This window comes from Myodes glareolus, chromosome 23 (assembly GCF_982192425.1).
Source record: "Myodes glareolus chromosome 23, mMyoGla1.1, whole genome shotgun sequence".
NCBI classification, from domain to species: domain Eukaryota; kingdom Metazoa; phylum Chordata; class Mammalia; order Rodentia; family Cricetidae; genus Myodes; species Myodes glareolus.
The window spans coordinates 36662362-36685531 of NC_142048.1; the positions used below are offsets into that span (position 1 = coordinate 36662362).

At 43.6% G+C, this 23170-nt stretch overlaps 1 protein-coding gene across 3 annotated transcripts in view; it reads right to left on the reverse strand.

Annotated features, from left to right (window-relative positions):
* Positions 1-885: 885 nt before the first annotated feature.
* The window catches only part of Trmt9b (tRNA methyltransferase 9B (putative)), a 52022-nt gene continuing 29737 nt past the window's right edge, over positions 886-23170 (reverse strand). For all 3 annotated transcript variants that reach the window (XM_048456594.3, XM_087900712.1, XM_087900713.1), the window contains 3 exons: positions 14215-14369; positions 8284-8457; positions 886-2126 (listed from right to left, as the gene is read on the reverse strand). In XM_048456594.3, the coding sequence (XP_048312551.1) occupies positions 1132-2126; positions 8284-8457; positions 14215-14368 (1323 nt within the window). In that variant the 5' untranslated portion in view covers position 14369 and the 3' untranslated portion in view covers positions 886-1131. The remainder of the gene's footprint in view (positions 2127-8283; positions 8458-14214; positions 14370-23170) is intronic.

A 23170-nucleotide genomic window follows, 5' to 3' on the forward strand; every position in this document is an offset into this window, starting at 1 on the left:
ATGCCTGGTCTTAATCATTGCTCTATAGAGTGCCAGAAATTCAGCCTCTAAGTTTGATTCTGTCTAGGTCATTGATACAATAAATCTAATGTGGTCACCTTCAAGAGTATAAATGCCCGGTTGCAATAGCAAATTCCAGTCATGTGTACACCAAAGCTAAATACACAATGCTTTTCAGAGTTCTTCCCAGAAAAGCTAGTCTAATTAGACTCTCAGATATCTCAGACAAGCATTTCCTAGTCAAAAACTCTTTGACTTTTTTGGCACTAGCTAAGTAGGGTGTTTATGTTTTTAATACCTTGGGGTATTTAATACCTTTGGGGAAATGCCGCCAAAAGAATTTAGCTGTCTCCCACCCCTGTAATGCTCTGCATGCTAGTAGTGTTTTTCTTTTCCTTCTGCATGCATGCTGATTGTTGGGCATGCTAGCTGCCTACACTAACACTAAGCCACACCCTCTGCCAACAGTGCCTTTAAAGGCCTTTGGAGCAACAGCCAAGACAGTATTGTTTTCAGTGATCATCCTGAAGGATGCGTACACGTGATTTGGAGAGCCTGGGCAGTACTTCTGTTTCTCTGCACCACACCAGCTTCTCTTGAGAGCTTGCAGCAGATAGAAGCAAAGCCTAGAAACAAGGTACCCCTGCAGCAAGCCTCAATGAATACATACCCAGCAGCTGAGCAGGGGTCCTTGCTACTGTCTACACAGATCTAAGGAACCACCTGAGAACCAATATAATTTATCTATATAAAAATACTGCTTCTAAAAGGTATATTTAACAGCAGACTATTTAAAAACCGAAAGGTAATACTGACATCTGACATACGTGTATTATAATATATTCATCTCCGGGAGAAATACAATCAAGCCTGTACTGAAGTGCATTTTCTATTGCTTCCTCCAATCCTTTTATTGACGTCTGAGCAGGCATATCCTGTGGTGGATGCAGTAAGCTCCAGGTTCTGTGCTTACTCAACGATTCAGAGGATCAGGTCAAAGTGCCGAAAGACCATCTCGTACCTGGATTTGAAAACAATGAGACAAGATGCTGATTTGGGTGCCCACATCAGCCCCAGTGGACAGATGACGGTCAACCTCTGAAGCCCCTGCCCTGTGTGATGCAATCAACCCTAGCTCCCCCTTTTCTCCGCGATGATACACCAGTTGCCATGGTCATTGCCAGCACTCAGAACCTGCAGCTCAGACACACTCTCTTGCAGAAGTCCGGAGAGCTCGCCTTCCCGGAACACATGGTAGTAGCGCATGAAGGCTCTGGAATCCGGAGCCGCCTTCTGCTCCTCTGTGTAACTTGGGTCTTCTGATTGGGAATCTGTTGAGTCAAATGCAGAAACTCTCCTTAATAATTTTCTGGCAGAAGGATCACTGATGTTACCTGCAGTCTGACTGTCTCTGGTGTCAGTGATGTTCAGAAAATCGCCACCCTCTTTCCTCCTTCCTCCACTGTAGGTCTCCGAAGTGCCTGTTTGTCCCAACCAGCGCAAGTGTCTTTGAGAACATGTGTCTACAAACACCTCATCTAAGTTTGGTTCTTTGGTTGACAATGGGTCCTGGGGATGGAAGTCTAAACTTGGCTGTCTGGAAGGCTGACGGGACACAGTGCTATTGGCCCAACCCTCTGTGATTTTCACAGGTCCTGTTCTTTCAATTTGCTTCTTCAGGGTTGATTCATCCAAAGACCTGGAGAAAAACCAGGAGCGGAGAGATTTTCCAAAATTGTTATACAATCCATTCTCTTCCTCACCATCCTTCGGAAGATCTTCACAGCAAGTTCTGGCCACCGCAGGCCCATAGTCCATGCTATGGGACCTCTTGGAATCGCACCTGCCCTTCAAACATACTGCACAGCCACACGCAGAGCCAGGACCCTCGTAGCCTTGGCTCATGGGATGCCCACACGGATGCCCCCAGGACTGACGGGATTCTGAGAGTAGCCGGGAACAGAGTGCACTGTTCCACGGAACAAGCACATCCTGCTTCTCGAAGTGTCGGTTCTTCTGTTCCATTGCCCAAACGTAAATCATCAGTTGGCCTCCAGGAGCTAAGACCCTGGCCATTTCCTTTATTGCTCTAATTCTTCTTTGTTTTGTAGAAAAATGATGAATGACTGAAAAAGAAAAACGGAACAAAACAAAACTTAGATCTCACTGTGCACACACACATCATATGTGTAAGCACATACATACAGGTGTGTTTTCATAGAACAGTGATGGAATTCTGACCTAGAGTGAGCCTTATCTCGATAAATTGGAGAAACAACATGGGTTTGTGTACTGGCTGGTTTTGTGGGTCAACTTGACACAATCTAGAATCATCAGAGGAAGGCACTTCAGCCAAGGAAATGCCTTCATGAGATCCAGCTGTAAGGCATTTTCTCATTTAGTGATCAAAGTGGGAAAGCCCAGTCTATGATGGGTGGATTGCTGGTCCTGGGTTCCAGAAGGTGGCCTGAGCAAGCCAGGGCAAGCAAGTCAGTAAGCAGCCCCCTCCATAGCCTCTGCTTCTGGGATTCTACTCTGCTTTGAGTTCCTGCCCTGACTTCCTTCAGTGATGAAGAGAGGTGCTGAGTGTAAGCCGAATAAACCCTTTCCTCCCCAACTTGCTCTTTGGTCACGATGTTTTGTCGAAGCAACAGAAACCCTCACTAGGATGGTCTGGCTTTCAGAGAGGCACAGTTTTTGGCTTGGGTAAATTTTATAGAATTGAATACTCTCCTCAGTTCTAATAAGAAACCTAAAGATAGCCTTTTTCAGCTCCAAAACCTGTGGAATTTGATAACTGGATGAACAAGGATAATCAATGTGAATTACTGAAACATGAAAGGGGCATTAAGTGAGGCAGTGTTCTCTGGTGGAGTCTATGAGATCATTTGCTGTTTTACTGAACAATTGCTATTTCCATAGAAACAAAGGATGAGCAGCAATAAGCCACTGGTATTAGAAATATTCCTGAAACAAATATGGTAGAGCAAAGGATTAAATATTACTTTTTCAGTTAGATAATGCAAAGAGAAGCATTACAACTTCAAATGCTTACTTAGCATTTCTTACAGATAAAACAATAATTGTGGATGCCTAAAAAACCTATTTACAAGTTACTCTTTTACTTTTAAGTCCTGCAAAGTTGAAGGACGATTCAAGCACTTTCTAAATAGAATCCACCTTTCACTTACATGGATGTGTGTCATTGTGGGTGCATAGTCATAGCAGTAATAATTATTATGCTGTGCTCGGTGAACCCAGGAGACAGCATGAGAGAGGAACACCCTACCACTGAGCTGCACCCCTGGTTTTTTTTTTTTACGTATATTTTCACCAGGAAATAAATAGAAGTGCTAGTCTATTAGATCCTGGGGGGGGGGGGGGGTTTAACTATAGCACTGTGTCAAGAGGAAACATCCTTAGTCTTTGAAACAGGACCCGTTACATAGATCAGGAAGGAGATTGGTTCCAAGCATAGCTGGGAGACTCCCTCTCTGCTGTGGGCGGAGAGCAGCTAAAACTGTCCTTGTGATCACACCATTGAGCTCTTAGCGGCAATTTTAAACTAGTGGTTTCTGGGGTTTACCTGCCACAGGGATGCATTGAGTATGGAAAGAGAAAGTCTGGAAGGGAAATAAATAGCTTTCAGAGGGAGATCACGCAACATTTGTATTTTTTCTATTTTTTAATTTTTTTTTTTTTTTTTTTTTTTTGCGTGGGTGCTTGGGTGTTTTGCCTATGTGTATGTACATTTGTGCCGTGGTCAGGAGGGCGCATTGGATCCCTTGGAACTGGAGTAACAGACAGATTACAGGACACAGTTTCTGGGGATCGTGGCATCTCACTGCAGGGATCATATAAAGCCCAAATAGGGGACAGGGGAAACAGGACTGTTTCACTCAATGCATATCTCTTTGTAATAGACTAACGTTCCAGGATTCTACCCAGCTTTAGAGGGAAGAACAAAGTCTTCATTCATTTATTGATAAATACAGAACAGTTCATTTTTAGTTATAATCTTATACAGAAAAATGACTCTGATTATTTTAAACTTATATTTAACTGAGTATGGGTAACAGCTTTTAAAACAAGTGTTTTTTTTAAAAAAATTTTTCATTTGTGCATCTGTATCTGTGCGAGCCAATACCGGGTGTACGCAGATGCCTATAGGCGGGTGTTGGATCCCCTGAGACTGGAGTAGGCAGTTGTGACCTGCTCAAACTGGTTTCTGGGAAGGGAACCTTGGTTTCCTGCAAGAGTAGCAGTGCTTTTAACCGCTGAACCATCTCTCCAGCCCCAAGCCAAATGTTTTGGAGGAAAAAAGAGGTTTAAGGAGGATTTCCTCACACATGTCAAACAAGCTATATATACACACACATACATGTTCTGTTAGGAAGCACTGTGAGTGTTACTATGGTGAGATCTGCCTAGAATGTCCCTGCTGAGAAGCTAGGCTGAAATTTGAAAAATTCAAAGAATACTTTTGTGAATTGTAATCACAACCTAAATGCAAAAACAGTATTCTATACATGTACTCCATATATACACCCATACATGCATTTCATATACACACCCATATATGCACCCCATATATATGCACTCTATATACACACCCCATATATACACCCTGTATATGTACCCAATATATGCATGCCATATACACACTCCATATATACACACCATATAAGTACTTAGAGCAATTTTTCTGTCAGAGAGGCTCAAAAAAAAAAAAAAAAACGTTGAATCCAACTTTTGGATCACAGAGCCAAATGATGACAGCAGATTTCCTTTAACACCCTGTCACAGCTTCTATTTTATGACTTACTTACTGCTTTTTAACTTTGCAAGCGCTTAGGTCTTACTAAGCACTCAGAACTTACAGGCTTAGCAGAAGTGTCATTGGCATTCCGAGCTAGAGCCCTCCTGCTGTGGGGGAGCCTACCTGCGAGGTGACAACAGCATACATCCACCTGTCTGTCCACTCATCACCAGACATTGCTCCATGTCCCTCAGAGGGAGGGGGCTGGGAGTGATCCTGCTCTACTTCAGAGGCACCGGTGTAAAGTGGGCAGTTGATTTACACCAGTTTGTCTTGCTAGATTCTTCTAGACTGTTTGCCAAGCTGCTCTAAAGGCAGGGAATGTGTTTCTGGTTTGTATCCGCCAGGGGAGCGTGACAGGTGTGCAGTCAAGTATGACAGTTGTCTCTCTGTTATTGAGAGACTCCAAAAGCAAGAAAATAAGTGGGAAAAAAGATATGTCCTCGTGTCAAGACAAGCAAGAAATGCCAAAATATGCAATTCAAAATAGGGAATAAATATATATGAATGTAAGGGTCTTGAAATTTTTCATAATGTTATTTCTAAATGTGAAATATGACTAGAAATGAACTTATCCCCTTACCTCATAGCTAGAGTTCCTAAAAGCATGTTTGGTGTCTATCAAGGGAGCCTTTCCTTTCCTTTTTTCTTTCCTTTTCTTTCCTTTTTCCTTTCCTTTCCTTTCCTTTCCTTTTCTTTCCTTTTTCCTTCCTTCCTTCCTTCCTTCCTTCCTTCCTTCCTTCCTCCCTCCCTCCCTCCCTCCCTCCCTCCCTCCCTCCCTCCTATTTGGTTTTTCAAGACAGGGTTTCTCTGTGGTTTTGGAGCTTGTTGTGGAACTAGGTCTTGTAAACCAGGCTGGCCTTGAACTCACAGAGATCCGCCTGCCTCTGCCTCCCAAGTGCTGGGATTAAAGGCACTTACCATCACCGCCCGCTCTCAAGGGAGCACTTTCAATGAAAAGATAGTAACAGGATGTGATAGTGTATTTCCTGCTACCATAACGAATGCCAAAGACGAGGTAAATTATAAACAACAGAAATTTAGTTGGCTCATGTTTTCAGAGGATAGTCATTCCCCAAACCAGTGGGTCAGCACAGGTGAGGGCCTTGGGACTCCTTCTTAAAGAGAACTGAGAGAGACAAAGGTATTAAACAAAACCCTGCCGAGCTCATTCATATGCAGATATTTCCTCTGAATTGAAAACTTTTCCTGGGATGGGGGGAGATGCTCTGTGAGGCACTGACTAGAAGCTCACAAGACCTCTGAGCCCCTGGCTGAGGTAAGAGTCAGCCATTGCTGGGGGAGAGGAGGTCTTCAGTGGAGTTCCCCGTAAGTTGTGATGTTTTCCATGAGGTGCCACCCGTGCGGAGTGGGCTTTCCCGTAGAAAGCTGCCATTGGGCCGCCAATGTGTCTCTAAGAAATTTATCCCCCCGATCCTGTCAGGATCCTGACTGTGCTGCTTTGGTCTGTACTAGGGTCCTGATCTGGGGTTCACCTCAGGAAAACAGTGTGCACATCCCTCTGGTTCAGAGGTTGTGAGACTTGTGGTAGCTAACCCATTTCCACCATCAGCTTTCCTATGATCAGGAGTGCCACGGCAAGTTCTAAGGTAAGCTTTGAAAAGGCCACAAATGAGAGTAAGTAGCACACTCCATTTTCAGTCAGGGAAAGGCATAGCCTTTGAGCTGAGAACAAAGAAGAGTTCAAGAAGAAATACGGACCGTTTCTCAAACACGAAAAAGCTATCCATGCCGCCCTCCTCTCCCCGACAGAAGCATGTGAAAAATAAGCATGAGCCGCAAGAGGGCCAAGTCTCGTCTTTTCCCAAACTCTTTAATTTCAAGTTCTTTAGGAAGGTGACCAAATAAAAACCTTTCCCCACTAAAGGTTCTGAGAACAGCATCGTATTGCCTAGGTCAAAAAGAATCCTTTGTTATGTCTGTATCACTTCAAGCGAGACTATGTCTGCAAGAAGTGAGACCTTCAGAGGCTGTCGTACATGGTTGCTTGGATTAGCACCATCATAAGAGGTCAGCAAGTTTGATACTCACCCTCTACCTCTGCCATACAGGGAATCAGAAAAAAAAAAATGAAGGCAGCCCTCATCTGTAAGCCCTCCTAAGGTTATTTGACGTAAGAAATAAAAGTCTATTGTTTTAAAATACAAGAGTCCATTATATTTTGTTATAGCAGCCTGTATAGACTAATGCTTATGGAAAAATGCACCTAATAGTTTTAAGAGTAGGAAGTGAGACAGCACAGGAGAGGTTCCCATGGCAGCCACCTTTTACTGTTCCTGACCATTTCCAGGGTTACAGACATCCAGGCCTGAATCTTCTCATTATACAAACATACAGTTCCCATCTGAGGAGACCTGGTAACCTCACCTCTAGTTCAACAAAGTATAAATAATATTATTCTATATATTTTTTAAATCATGAATGGTAGTCAGCTTCTATGAGATCACTTAGCTTTGGTAAAGTTTGTTTCGCCAAAACACTAACTAAAGAAATGTGTTGAATCAACTCATTTGCTCTGTATCAGATTTGAGAGCTGTAAAGAACTTAGCAGAAGATTCCTTTATTTTTGTTATTTGTTTGTTTGTTTATTGAGACAAGGTCTTATTATGTAGCCTTGGATGTCCTAGAACTCACTAATTACAGCAGGCTGGCCTCAAACTCCCAGAGATCCACCTGCTTCTGTCTCCCAAATGCTGAGAATAAAGGTGTATGGCACCATACCTGGCTACGGGACCCTCCCACCACATTTAAGTACAACCAACACATTGGACGGCAAGAGTACTGGGTAAAGTGAACTCATATATGTGTGTGCATGTCTTAGACATAGATTTTTCTTATTACTGCTGTTTTGTTTGCTCTGGCATTGAGTTTACTAAGAAGATAGACTCATTAACAACATCCAGAATTGGGAACACAAAAATGGAATAAAACAACACAGTCTGGTACCTGCCTTTTTCAGGAACTTGAGTACCAGTGAATGACACACCTGTCCAGGGGTTGTTCAATACATTTGCTCTAGAATTTTCTGTTAACAGAGGGCACTATCGTGACCTGTTTTTGTTTGTTTGTCTCAGTAACATGACATCTGAAAAATCTAACTTTATGCCAGGAGAATCTGGCTTGGTCTCAATCTAGCAAAGCATATTATCAATGAATAAGAGCCCTAACATTTTTCACGCACATAATAAGAGAAATGGGAACAAATCATCAAAAACAATGCAATAATAGCCTGAAGGTTTAAAATTAAAACTATATATATATGTATATATATATACATATAAATATATATATGTATGTGAAGCAAATAAGTCATGCAGTTGAAGATATTTTAAAATTAGATAAATGCATTGCATAGACCTCTACAAAGAATGGACATTGAGTCATGTGATTGGCCTGACCGTGGTTTTTCATGACAAAGTGTGATGGTGGCCTGGCTGCCTTACCTCCTATGGAGATGATGGCATCGAAGCCCTGGTCCCTAAAGGGGAGATTAAGGTTGTCACATATCATGACTTCACCCCCTCTGTTCCGGGCAATCTCTACCAGAGGCCCGCAGTAGTCACAGCCCAGGGTATGGACTTGGCTATTCACTTTAAGGTACTTTCCAGTTCCACAACCTGTAAGAGAAAAACCTCTGTTACATGCTGGCCTTGCTGGAAAATGCAAGTTAACTTGTCCTACAACAGCTAAAGAAACTATATTAAATGACCAAGACACAAGACTTCAGGGCATGCTTCTGTAGATTCACACAGAAGAGAGGAGAGTCACAATACGGGGAGAAAAGATATAATATGTATGGAATATTTATTGGGGCAGTGCCCATGGGGCTCAACACATCAGCACAATCCAATCACATGAGCTGGCCTGCCCCTGGGAAACACAAGCTCCAGCATCCAGAAACTGAGGCGGACAGACAGCAGTTGGTATCTTTAGGTTGATGTACATGTTTCGCTTTGCGTGTGCGTGCTACGTCAAATGTCCTGTCCAAGGGGTCTTACCACTTTCTGACCATGTGAAGCCAACTACTGCTGATGACTTTTCAATGTATAGAAATAGGATAATCTATACCATCAAATGTGGTTTTAAACATACAAATGTGACTGTTAAAGAAAGTAGCATCTTTTTACATGCTCTTAGGTTATTGCTAGGGCATTCCTGCTAGGTCAGTCTACAGCGCTAATGAAGAATTTAATCAAACAGACTATTTTTGACATTCATTTCCTAATAGTAGAGGCCCAAGCTACATAGTTCAGAGACTGAAGTCAATCAAATCTTATAGCATGACAGAGAGTAAAGACAGATGTGGGGGGGGAGGACCTTCTGTCATCTAGCACCTGCCACCAAGTTCTCTTTGGAGATTGGGTCTCATTGTATTGTCCAAGCTGAATTTCTGGGTTCAAGTGAGTTCTCCCCATGTCAGTCTTCCAAGAACTTGGCGCACTAGGCACACGTCACCGTGCCTGTCTCCTAACATGACCCTCAGTCTTAAATACGTAATCTAGGTCCTTGAAAGAGGTGTTGGAAGAAATCAAGGGAGCTGATTTTGTATCCCCTGGCATTTCTTACTTAGAGATTTTTTTTTTTTCCGCAGCACAAAAATATCAACCGATATTCAGATGTGAAGTCTGGCTGCCTCTGAGTAATAAGTCCAGGACAGTTCTTAATAACTCTTCCTTAATACCCTGCTTTCAAAGCCATGAGACATGAAAAGCAGAGTGAAGGATTCCTGGTGCCAGCTACGACAGTGGAGAGGGGAAGGGAATGAAACGATAAGCCTTCTAATGTGATTATTTCAATATAAATGGCTGAGATCAGATACTCATTTCAGATCTCACAGCCGCTGCTCCCAACGCTTATGAATAACAATGGCTGCCAGTTGATGACAGTCACAGGGAAAATATAAATCATGCTGCATTTCGAAGGTGAAGTCCTGTCTGTGTCAAAGACGATAGTCCCATTTTCATAAATATCTTGAAAATTCACTTCTCCCTTTATTGGTTTGAAAGGCGCATTTAGAGAAAAGAAAGGGAAAAATCTGTCCAAAGATTCTGCCAGGAACTTTTCATACATTATGACAGACAGTGGGTGCTCCTCAGAAAACCACTGGTAACAAAGAGGCTACGGCCTTTTCTCTTAGCGCCCAGACCTCTGGCGCTCTCACCTCCTCCCATGTTGGTTTCTAATAGCATCACTTTGAACAGAACCTGCAAACAATGCTAACTAAGTGCACACCCTAGATGGCAACAAGGGGAGACGTTCACATAACGAGGAAGTCAGGTCCATCACCAACCCAGGTCTTCCTGATACATCGATCGAGATGTATCCTGAATGTTTATGATCCCACGGCAAACCCCAGTCCGTGATAATCACGCTCCCTTGTGAAATCTCATTAATGACAACCATGCCCTTACTGAAGATAGTGTCTGTGTGCTCAGACCCTTCTTGTTGCTGTACTCTGTACCACAACGTGGCTACAGAAGATAAAAGAACATGGCTCCAATCCATCAAAAAGGAGATCTGTTTTATTATGCACACAAAAATACCATCTTTAGTGCCATTCGGGCAGGTATTTCTGGAGTTAATTATGAGCAGAATCATCCTGAAGAAGTATCCAGCTTTGTTCTTTCTCTCGCTTTATGAATGGCCCTGGGTCGTGACTTCAGTCCACACACTGCCCACCATGCTGCGTGCAGGAGACATAAAATGGCCCAGCCGATTCTGGGGAAACTGCCATGACCGCTGGTTTGGTTACGGTGCTTCCAGGATATGTCCCCGTGTTTCTGCTGTTGAACCGCTGAAGCTCTGATCATTTATGCTATTCTCCACGTTTCCTTAATCTCTGCCCTTCAGGTTTCTTGAATGGTACGGGAGCAGACACCTGTAATCTCGGCTGAGACAGCAGGATGACCGATTCAGGCCATCTGAGCTATACAGTGAGGCATTCTTTTACCCCAACCCCTCCGCAGGACGTTGTCAACATGACTTGATGATGGTCTCTGCTGGATGTTGCAAACTGGTTTGATGATGCTTTGCTCTCTACTGGCCTCTTCCGTCTAGCTATTTGTCCTTGTACTTTTGTTTGCTACAGACTTAATAAACTCACCCATTCAAGCCATGAGTACAGCTATCATAGATCACTTTTCAAGACCATAGAAACAAGGGGTAAAAAGCAGCTTTTCTCTGTCTTCTTCCATGCTGAGAAAACATGACCATTTTCTTTCTTCTAGTGGGGTATGTGGGGGGGGGGAGCAGGGGAGGCACAGTTTCTATATCCCCATAACTTGATTTTAATTTTTATTAAGACATATCACATAAAGTGAAGGCCTTCATTCAGACATACACGCTGTCCCTATTATCCTAACAATTAGCTGCGGAATTAGCTATTCCCAGGGCAGAAAACTAAGATAGAAGATGAGTCATGGCTTTCTAATGAAAACCTTTTATTTCTATTTACAGAGCCCAGTGCATTCAATGTATCAGAAAAACAGACCACCCTAAAATTACAGCTGTCTCGGTGCCTGCCTTGCTGATAAGGCTTCATCAGAGTTCCTATAAAAGTCTCATGCCTACAGCCCCTAGCTAGCAGGCCTGGTTCTGGAGAAAGTGCCCATTCAATTCTCTGTCTTATTGCTAACACAGCCCTCCCCTGCCACCCCACCCTCCAGAACAGCCTTCCCATTTATTGGCTAAATCCAGCACAGTGAAACAGAACTTTCCTGGTCAGAACAACATTATTTCTTCTTTAATTCAATTTTACTTTGTAATATACCCTTCATTTTCTAATCAAAGGGTTACCGTTTACTGATTTGTTTAAGTACATAAATCACATATGATTTAAAGATTTCAAAAGGGCAAAAACGTATTTCCTCTAGTTATAGTTAGTGATTTGCATTTCTGCACACTTCTATAAGAAGTAGTGCGGATATAGTACTTTGTTTGCTTTTTGATCTTTAGACTTTATATATTCACTTAGATTTTCCTCTTAAATCCTTTTTAATCTTATGGGATCAAAGTTATCAATACGATTTTTGTACATTCATGGCTAGTTCCGTATTTGCTGTTCATCTAGCTGCTAAACCTTATTCCTGGCCCTAAAATCAACCTGCACACCGCTGGCATGGTCCTCCAGGTATGCACTGCATCACAACAAAAATATCTGAGTTGCTGCAGCTCTCATATTATTGTCAGTGAAGAAAATCAAAGTGGAGTAATTGGCTCTGGACACTTAAAATGAGTTTCCAGGCCCTGCGGAGCCATCCGTGTGTCAGGCTTATGACAGGTGAACTTTTGAACCGAACTCTCTGGTACCTACCCAGGCTCATGGTGACCTCATGCTCTTGTTGGTGCCAACTGAGATTTTCTGGGAGGACGCCTGAAAGCTTTGTAAACATTTATAAAACCACACCTTCCTCTCTCCCACTAAACTGCCCAGAGACAGACTGTGCCTAATTCCTTTCTTATGAACTCTTGCTGTATCTGTCACAAGTTCCAGCAAACAGAGGTAGAATTGGCAACTTCCTTGCAGTTTTAGTTACACCAACTTTTGTAAGATCCCAGAGCACATTCTCACAGCTACTGGAATTTGATGTCTCCTGCGTTGCTATTTTAATAAAGCCCAAGTTAAAAACAAAAATTCTTCTCTACTCTTGACTCGCTAGACTCTATGTCAGCTAACACTATATGTGAGTATCTTTCTCACAACTTATTTCATGCCCAAGAGTTTGCACTTTGTGTGTGTGTGTGTGTGTGTGTGTGTGTGTGTGTGTGTGTGTTTGTTTTGTGCAAATGCACCCCTTCTCCCTGCAACATTCTTGGGTTCACAGATAGTTCACCAACAGATGCGGTGCCTGTGGGCAGGACACCCGAGACAAGGGTTTGTTCAAGCAGGAGTGTAACGCGCTGGCTGAGAGTCTGATGTGAACAAATCAGAAACAGACAGTGAACAAGACACCCTCAAACAGAAACACGGCAAACGGGCAAAAATGTGTGATTAATATGTATCTGAACCTCTCCAGGTGTTTCCTCAGGACAGTGAGTTGATGCTCACCAGTCCAGTGCTTACAGGACATTTAGAACACAGCACAAATAATGACTATCAATTCGTTCTTTAATAGCTTTTTTTCCCCCTCTTTTAAAAACATGAACAAGGGAACTCTTAAGACATAGAGAGGCCTTTTGTCTCAGGACTACTTCAAAAACAATTTCACTCTCCTTCAACAATTTCATTTTCTTACACTTAAACCTTTGCTTCATCCTAGAATGTCTTTTTGGGTAAGATATAATAACAGCACCATCTTAGTATACTGCTATTCTAAACCTTCTGGGTGAATCGCTCCTTTCCTCCCCACTCATATCAGAGTCCTGTGCTTTGCATGGACAGTGGGCAGTGGGAGCTCTGAACTTACTTCATTCTCTAAAACCAGGTACTGTTCCCCCTTTGTGGTACTGGGATTTGAACCCAGGGCTCTGAACATGGAGAGCATGCCTGCTATTCCTGCACCATATGCCCAAGTCCAGGATACCATATTCTTTTTTTTAAAAAAAACCAACACTTGAGATATTTTTTCAGACCCCCAACTTCAGCATGGTACACCCCTCTTTCTAGACTGTGAACTGCTTATACCCTCTGTCAGTTACACCCTTTGTCAAATGCTCTGCACACCCATCACTATTAAGGGAGATATTAACCTAGGCTAAGAAGGAGTTAACTATAGACTTGTGATTCTTCTGTGCACAGCAAGCTTGTGATTCCTGAAAAGCCGAGTTAGTGAGAAGCAGAAATCCAACCGCACCTTAAATCGTCATTTTAGACTAAGTTGTGGTTTACCGCTCCTCAGTGCAGAAAGATGCTGAGCCGAAGTCCTCCAGATAAAGCAGCAATTATGGAAGCGCTACCTAGTTAAAGATACGCCCTAGCAATTCCATGCCTACCAATAAGGGGAAGGGCTCATCGGAATAATGAAAGGGTATAAAATTTCCTTCATGACCTCACAAGTCTGGCTCTTTCATAGACGTAGATGTCACGGCTCAAGAGAAGCCAAGCATACAAAACACATCTTACACATGTGAAAATCTCGTCTCTAAACCGAAACTGGCCAATGTTGCTTCATTTCCATCCTTATTTATTAGGTGATGCTTGGTTTTGATGGAAAGTCTGCATAAGGGCCCAGAATAGGTCACTGCTTCCTCTGAGTATAGGTTGGGGGATGTTTCCGGCTTGATGACTTTGATGATAAGAACTTTTGGGATAAAGTGAATATTCTAGAGACTAGCACGCTACAACACCACATCACATTTCTGGTTAGAATGAAAATAAGGTACGAACGACAGGCACGCATCAGAACCACGCATGGCCAAACAAAAGTCTGCGTTACCAATGTCAGCAATGAGGCTGCCTGGTTTCTGGTCCTGCAGGAACTGGCGGACTCGTGGCCAAGCTTTGCTCTGTAGGTCACTGAAGTAGGGGGCAGTGCTCTCATACACATCGTGTACGTGCCGTTTCTCTAGCTGGGCAGCCTCAGGATCCATCCTGGGGAAAACAGGGGCAACAGCAGGCAGACAGGTAAGGAAATGAACCAGACACAGATAGAGGGAGGGCATAGACTTCCTGATATTCCAGCCTACAACTGCAAAAGGTTGGCTGGTCTTTGTGCTTCCTTATAGCTGCAACGAAACCTGCATTGGAGCCTCAGTATCAACACCAAAACCTTAATAAGAGCATGGTGTTCATCCACCCACTTTCAGAAATCCATCATTTGGGGAGAGGTTAAGTTTCCACACAGGATCAACGCTTCATGTTGGAAGCATGGTCAATGTTAGTATCAAAAGGTTTCATTTGAATGAATTTCTATCTAAGGCTAGGTAGACCTTGAATTTTATAACAGGAAGGTATTACTCCAATCAAGAAGCCATGAGAGGTTGGGAAGATGGCTCACTTGGTAAAGTACTTAGCTGGAGATGGTCGGACCCTTGGGGCTCCCTAGCCCATCGGTGTAGCCTATGGCCAAGTGAGTAGCAGAGGACTGCACATCTGAGGATGACCTCTGACCTAGCCATACACACACACACACACACACACACACACACACACACACACACACACACACACGGGGAGGGGGATATGAATTCTACCCTTTTAATGTCCTTGGATTCCAATAATTTCTCTATGTTCATTGGCTCTTCTTGAGTAAACAGCTCTTGTCTATGGCCACACCACGGTGAATGAGCCCGATGTTAATCTGATCTCGGAGTGAATAGCTCTGGACCTGAGCTATTTCAACAGTCTGCAAACAGATTTTCTAGCACTTCGATTTATATATTTATTTATTTTGGGATAATAACCACTTACATCTACTTAGTTGAAATGTTCATCCAATCACGTTGCTTTCCACCTCGGGCATCTCCAAAGGTCTTTACAGTGGTCCAATTAAGTTCATCTGGCTCAGGAGGCCTTGCAATGCCTTTTGTGACCTGAACTCAACTTATCGCTTAAGGCTCACTTATCACCTGTAGTAAGCCACAGCCTAAGGCCTCCCAGATGTCACACATTCCAGGTCAAACAGGAGCTGGGCAGATCCTGACCTTTTCCTAGCACAGGCATCCCCTCCTCCAAGAAAGATAAGGGCCAGAGGGAGGGATGAAAGGCAGAGAAAAGCAGCAACCAGGCCTTCGCTACTGAATGCCTGCTCTTTTATTCTACCATGCTATGAAAACGAGGAACACTCAAGAGAAATGGCTAGGGGTTCAGAAAGCGGCTTTTACCAATCAAAATGAAAATATTTTCAATAACTTAGAAGAGCATTTGGTTCTTGGGTATCTCTTAGATTTCTTGTGTCTACTGCATGCTGCACACAGTTCCGTTAATAGTTGTTTACCCTTCCTACTTGGAGGGTCCTAGTGTGGAGAGCTTTGTCACATTTAATGCTGAATCCTCAGCACTTGGAACACAACTGACTTCCTCCAGGGATCCCTCACCTCGACCTCCCAAGCACTGGGCTGCAGGCCTACCTGCTTGCATGCACACTGGCATTTCTAAGGGTGCTGAGGATCCGAACTCCTGTTCTTCTACTTGCCAATGCAGCAGGCTCTTTACCTACTGAGCCATCTCCCCAGCCCCTGCTGACTTTTCTTCTAAGTCAAAAGTCTCCATCTCAGCAATCTGTCTATTTGAATGCCACACTCCTTTTAGGGAATCAATCGGGCCCATCTATTTTGGAGAAACTCAGAACAAATGACACTGGCGAGTGCAATGAGGCAAAGCGTAAGTGGAAATATGTGCCTACTTAAAACTGGCTCCAATTTTACCATGAGAATCAACTGAGCAGGGCTCAGAGACTGAACATACTACAATCAGGGAACCTATATGGGGCTGACCTAGGTATGGGTCCTGTGCACACATATTATGGCTATTAGATTGGTGTTCTTTGGTAGTGGAGGTGTCTTTGACTCTCTTGCCTGCGCTTGGGACCCCTTTCCTCCTACTGGGTTGCCTCATCCAGCCTTGATGTGAAGGTTGTGCCTAGTCTTACTGTAACTTGTTCTGCCCTGTTGCTTTGTTATCCCTGGGAGGTCTGTTTTTTCTTTTCTTTTCTTTTTTTTTTTCTTTTTAAGGGAAATGGAGGAGGAGCAGAGGGAGGAGAAACTGTGGGTCGGGATGTAATGTACTAGAGAAGATTTTTTAAAAAATGGTGAAAGATAAAATACCAAAGTGGGGGGGAAGTCTCTAATTTAAGTGCAGATTGTTTAGCATCCTGGGAGACCTTTCTCTGAGCTCTTACCCAAGTTACCTGGCTTCTACCAAAAACAAGTAACCCTGAAGATTGCTGTCTTTAAATGAGTGAGCAGGGTGAATCCATTCTGTTTTTTACCACATCACACTCAAGGTTTCAATGTGGTAGGGTTAATTATTGATTGTGGATGTGACACTTGAAATTCTATGTCTTCGAGGTTCTTATACTAATTTCTATCAGAATTTTATGTGTGCCCAAATAAGCAAATTCCTGCTGGGTTTGGTAGCTGATTAATGTATTAAGACTAGAGGGGAAAACCAGCAGTGGATTCTAGGGGAAGCAGAGGACACAGAAATGGGCTTAGTCAGGCTTCCAGCCCTGTGTGTCACCAAATTCAAAACCTGCAAAAGATTCCAGATCAAAGAGGTAAGTGGTCAAAGCCCCATGCTTCTGCCTCCCCTTTGGGATGTAAAGGCTCACCAGCATGCTATGGGTTTCAGAAAACTGTCCGAGTTGGACTATAAAATTTCCACTTCTCAAAACCATCGGACCTGTGCTGTTCTTTTTTTGTTTCTCGTCTTCCTATAGAATAATGTTCTGCACAAACTAGTTGGGAGAAAAGCTGCCCCAGAGATTTCCTCTTCAAGGAAGTCCCCGAAACAAAAGAAGTCCTTCTGAAGTACCCCCTTTCCACCCATGTTATGTCAGAAACGACCCCTGTGACCGTAGGTTCTGGACAGAGTATGGAAGAGAACAGAGCATCCCTGTCATCGCCGGCAATCTTCTCTACTGTGCTGACTGGACTCAGGGTGAACACCAGCCCCACAGAGAAAAAGATCATGGGAGAAGCTGGCTCAGCCCCGAGAATCTGAACCAAAGGACCTGGGGAATCACGTGAGCACAGGTACTTCTGGATTGTTGGAGTCCTAGGGAATCACGTGAGCACAGGTGTGTCTGGATTGTTGGCGTCCAATTTGGATGACGCACATGTACATAAAACAAGAGAAAGACTGTTCTGCAATAAATAAATAAAGTAACTGTAGGACTTAAACGGCATGAGAGACTGCAGTGTTTCATAGAGACTGGAGGGAAAAGAGCAGGAAGAGGGCACAGCCTGCTCTATGACCTAGTTCTCACTCCTCTGTGGGGTCTGGACCGTTGCCTCAGGGCTACTTGACGCCAAGACAACGGTCACTTCCAAGTGTTGGCCTGGGTCCTGAAGTTCTTCAGCTCCCAACCTGGAATTCCAAGTGCGTTCTCGTTAGCCTTAAGATATTCTTCCCTACAGCCCATTGTGTTTCTCACGACCCTAGGACAGGCAAATTGCTTCTTTTTATGCGATATGAAGGAAAACCAGAGTATTAAATTGTTCCTTTTTAAATGACAGAAAATTTAGAAATGATTGCTTTACACTTCAAGGAAGGAGTGTTCAAGGATACTAAGCTCTAGGGTTACTACTTAAGCCGTCTATAAAATAATGTAACCTGTTCAGAAACAAAAAATATGACACAATCCACAACCCCCGGGAACCTAGACAACAAAGTGGACCCTAGGAGAGACGTACATGGATCAACATAGGAAAGAGAAAAATACAAGATCTCCTGAGTAAATTGGGAGCGTGGGGGTAGAAGGGGAGAGAGGAAGAAGGGAGAAGAGTGAAGGAAAATGTATAGTGCTATAAAAACAATAAAAAAGAAAAAAAGAATAACAAATATGATGGCAAAAAAAAAAAAAAAGCAAAACCCAACAGATGAATCAGCTTTGCTGTAACCTGACCTGATCAGCTTAAAAGGGATAAAAGTGTGCTTTGGCTCACACTACCATGGACACGTGACCTGGTTACTTGCGGCTCATGAGCTGATGTAGGACATCATGGCTGGGGTCACATGGCTAAGTGAAACCATTTACCTCATGGCAGCCAGGAAGCCAAGGGCAAGAGATAGAGGAAGTCGCTGGGGTGAATGAAGTATATACTTCAAGGGGTCACCCCTCTGACCCACCTTCTTCAACCAGTACCCACCTCCCTCTTTTACCATGGGGAACACACGAGCATGTGACTTAAGAGCAGTCCAGATGCAAAGGATAAAAACATCAAAAGGAGCAACTGATTCTGGGAAGAAGGCGAGGAAAGCTCAGAAGAGCATCCCAGATGTTGACATGGCCTGCTGCCTCGTCCCTTGACCACAAATCCCGTCTGATCTCCTCACTGACCCACGCTCCAGCCTTAGGTCTCAGAAGCTGTGTTCATACCACACTGCTGCTTGCTATTTTAATACTTCCCAGTTTTTCCTAAGCCCTGTCACATGTGATTCTCCCTTTTGGATCCAGAGAAGCCCAATCTGGGCTGCCGGGCTTCCATCAGACATCCACACCTTGCTTATGTTCCAGAGTTCCTTTCCTGTCTTTTTGTTTTGTTTTTAAAACTTTGAATATGTAAAATGTGTTTTCTAGAGGCCGGAGAGATGGCTCAGTGGTTAAGAGCACTGGCTGCTCTTCCAGATGACCTGGGTTCAATTCCCAGCACCTACATGGCAGCTTATGCCTTTCTGTAACTCCAGTTTCAGAGGATCTGAAACCCTCTACAGACATACATGCAGGTAAAACACTAATGAACTCTCTCTCTCTCTCTCTCTCTCTCTCTCTCTCTCTCTCTCTCTATATATATATATATATATATATATATATATGTTTTGTAATTATAAAAGTAAAACAGGGCAACACTAAAAAAATTGAGATTGTTTGATGTGGGCGTCCCCTCTGTATGCTGCGAATAGCATTGGTTAATAAAAAAAAAGCTGTCTTAGGCCTGGGCAGGGTAGAACAGAGGTAGATGGGGAAAACTAAACTGAATGCTGGGAGAAAGAAGGCGGAGTCAGAGTGAAGCCATGTAGCCCCACCGGAGACAGATCCAGAACTTTACTGGGTAAACCACAGCCTCAAGGTATACACAGATTAATGGAGATGAGTTGATTTAAAATAAGAGTTGGCCAGAAATACACTAGAGTCATTGGCCAAACAGTGTTTTAAATAATATAGTTTCTGTGTGATTATTTCGGGTCTGAGCTGCCAAGTGGCTGGGAACAAACGAGGGGGCTCCCACTACAACAATTGTTACTTGTCACAGTGTAGGGAAGAGAGAGAGAACTGGCAGGTAAGAAAAGTGCAAAGAGTGATGGAAATAATTTATGTCTTGATAGTGGTTATAACTTTATAGTTGTTTGCTGTTGTTGGTTTTGTTGCTGTTTTTTGTGGGGGGGCACTCGTGACAAGAAAGCAGGCAACTGTAAGGCAGATGTCTAGTTTAATTTGAACATGTTTGGGGAGCAAAGGTCCTCATGATACTCATTGGCGAGTTAGCAGAGACAGGGAAGGTAGGGAGAATTCATAAGATGCTATGTGTTGACTGGGTAATGGTGGTGCAGGTCTTTAAACCCAGCCCTTGAGAGGCAGAGGCAGGAGGAACTCTGAGAGTTCGAGGCCAGCCTGGTCTACAAAATGAGTTCTGGGACAGCCAAAACTGTTACACAGAGAAATCCTGTCTCAAAAAACCAAAATAAAATAAAAGAAGCTCAGAACTAATTCAGATTTTCTTCTAAATGCAGTGGGACGTGATTTTAAGTCCGTGATGTGGGAGGATAACAGGACTGCATTGCCTACTTTAAGACAGCATTCTAGGTGTATCTAACTCAACACAGAGTAGTCATTGCTTCAGTTTGCCCCGTCCTTCTTCTGAGAACTTGTGTCTTGCACTGCTTGGATGGCCTAGTGATGTGTCTGTAGCTGTGCATGTGGCCCACATCCCTGGACATAGTCACGCTGCTCAGGGTGAGCAGGTGAGACAGGATCAAATGGACCCTTCTGCTGGCATCTCAGTGTGGCGCTGCTCAACAGGACATGGCTTTGCCTCTGACGTCAGCGTTGGAAAAATGAAAAGGTCAAGCTGTTGGCTTCATGTTTGCTGCCATATGGAAAAGCCCCATCTCCCAGTAGAGAGGGAATGAGGTCAGGGGAGGCAAGCAGAGAGGAGAGAAGAGAGGAGAGACCAATTCCAATCTCTGTGGTCTGTGTTCCTGGGGACTAATCTTAACCCTCCCAGGGCAGAGTGGAAACCTCCTCAATTGAAGCTTGTTGAGTTTCTGATCTTATCACCCTCAGTCATCCCTAATCCAATGGCACCAATGCTTTTGGGCTTTTGCTTTCTTTCATTTGCATTTTTTATTCCTAAGAGCTTGAAAGAGAGCAGAAGAAATGATGGGAAATTAACAGAGCAGGTGCCAGGCTGGGGACCAGTGCGAAGGACATTAGCAATTCCTGCTTCTAGCAGCAGGGTCCTCATTAAGAAATCACAAGTGTTTGGATTAAACACTTCACCTTCTCCAGCAGGCAGAGTCACGTGACTGGCTGTGGGTGTCAATTATGATCAGAAAAGATGAGGATTACTTCTGAGCAGAAAATTTTTAATCAGTGTGTGATTTGCTGGATCTCTTTCCCAAGTCTCCACAAGGAAGGTTTTATTAATTTTGCACATTCAAAGGGATCTTCACAATGTTTTTAGACAAAGGGCAATAAACATGCGGAGGAACGCAAAGCCGACGGAACAATGGACCAGGGGAGTCATGGCCAGGGTTGTTACCAGGAACTGTGGGTGGGTGGGTGGGAGGCTGCTTGTGGAAGGTGAGAGTTCCTTCAAAGACTTTGTACAGATTTTGCTGGAGCACCAGCCATGAGTCTGTGTTGAAAAGACTGCTGTTCAGCCTTAGCAGGTAGAGGACATTCCTTCCAAAACAACCTGCGTGTCTTGCTGAATGCAGGAAAATACAATCAAATGGGCCTTTCTGAAGTTACAGTGACTTCAGTGTGAAATAGACAACACCGCAATTTGGCTTTGAGATGGTACAACCCTAACTCCTTCAGTCCCAACTCTGTCCCTTTCTCTCTGCGTGTGTGTGTGTGTGTGTACGTGCATGTGTGTGTTTGTGTGTGTATGTGTATACGCATACATGTGTGTTTGTGTGTGTGCTGCGTGCATGTGTGTGTGCGCTGCATGTGTGTATGTGAGCATGTGTGTGCACGTGCGTGTGTGCATGTGTGTGTGTGAGTGTGTGCATGTGTATGTGTTGGTCATGCTGTTAGAATCCAGGGTCTCACTTATAACAGGAACCATCCATTCCCACTCATATTTACTTATACCCTATCTCTGACCTACACAGAACATCCTAAAATATGTTTAATAAGGAAACAAATAATGAAATTCGACAATTTAATGGCATTTCTTTTTAATTTTTGAATTTTAAAACAGTTTGATCTAGGCATGGCTGATAAGCAGCAGCCTGTACGTAACGAAAGTACCTGTCTTAGTGAGGGTTTCAATTGCTGTGAAGAGACACTATGATCACAGCAACTCTTATAAAGGAAAGCCTTTAACTAGGGCTGGCTTACAGTTTCAGAGGTTTGGTCCTTTATCATCATGGCAGGAAGCATGGTGGTGTGTAAGCAGACATGGTGTTGGAGAAGTTGCGGAGACTTCTGCGTCTGGACTGACAGGCAGCAGGAAGAGAATGCCACACTAGGTGTGGTTGAGCATCGGAGCCCTCAAAGCCCACCCCCTAGTGACGCACTTCCTCCAACAAGGCCACACCTCCTAATAGTGCCACTCCCTGTAAGCCTGTGGGGGTTATTTTTATTCAAACCACCACAACCTAATCTGTTAAATCTTGATGGATGTAGCCACGGAGAAAACTACACAATCAACTAAGGTCACGAGCATATTCCTCCACCCAAAACTTGCTTATGTCCCTCTGCAGGTCAAAGCTCCCACTGTCCCCATCATGAGGAACTTTGGGAATGTCAAACTTCTGGGCTGAGAAGAGAAACAACAGGCACTGTTTCAAAGACAAACTCTAGGTATATGAGGAATCCATCAGCAAAACAAAATGAAAGGTTTCCTTTCTTTTACCCAGGTTTTACACTCCTGAAGGTCACTGGGTAAAAGTACTCAGAAGAGCTGAAAATGCTCCCGGAGTCGAGGTCTCCCTGCTGGGTCATCAAGGAGATAGACATTGCCCTTGACCCATAGAGGTCTAAGGAACTCTGGGAAGGCTTAGTTTTATCCCCAAGGGCTCTGCTTTCTCCAATAGAGCATGGCATTTATGACATGTCTAGCTTGCTGACTATTGTTTGTCATTTTCTTCCTCCATGAATTAAAGGAGATTGGAACGCCTATTCTTGTCAAGGCTGGACCAGTTTTCCTAGAGCATCTTTTAGTATTACCACACCGAACCAAGCTGGTCTACAAAGCCAGTCCCAGGACAGCTAGGGCTACATAGAGAAAGCTTGTCTAAACACACACACACACACACACGCACGCACGCACGCACGCACGCACGCACATGCATGCACGTATATATATATATATATATATATATATATGTTTATACCTTAGAAAATCACAACTAAATGCCAAAAATGTTTGTATAGTTTTTATTTATTCAGTACACTATTTTCAAATGTTCCCCCCTCCCCTACCCAGTGCAAAAAAAAAAATGAAGCTTCAATCTACATTCCAACATTTCACCACATTTTAAACAAGGAGAACCGGGAC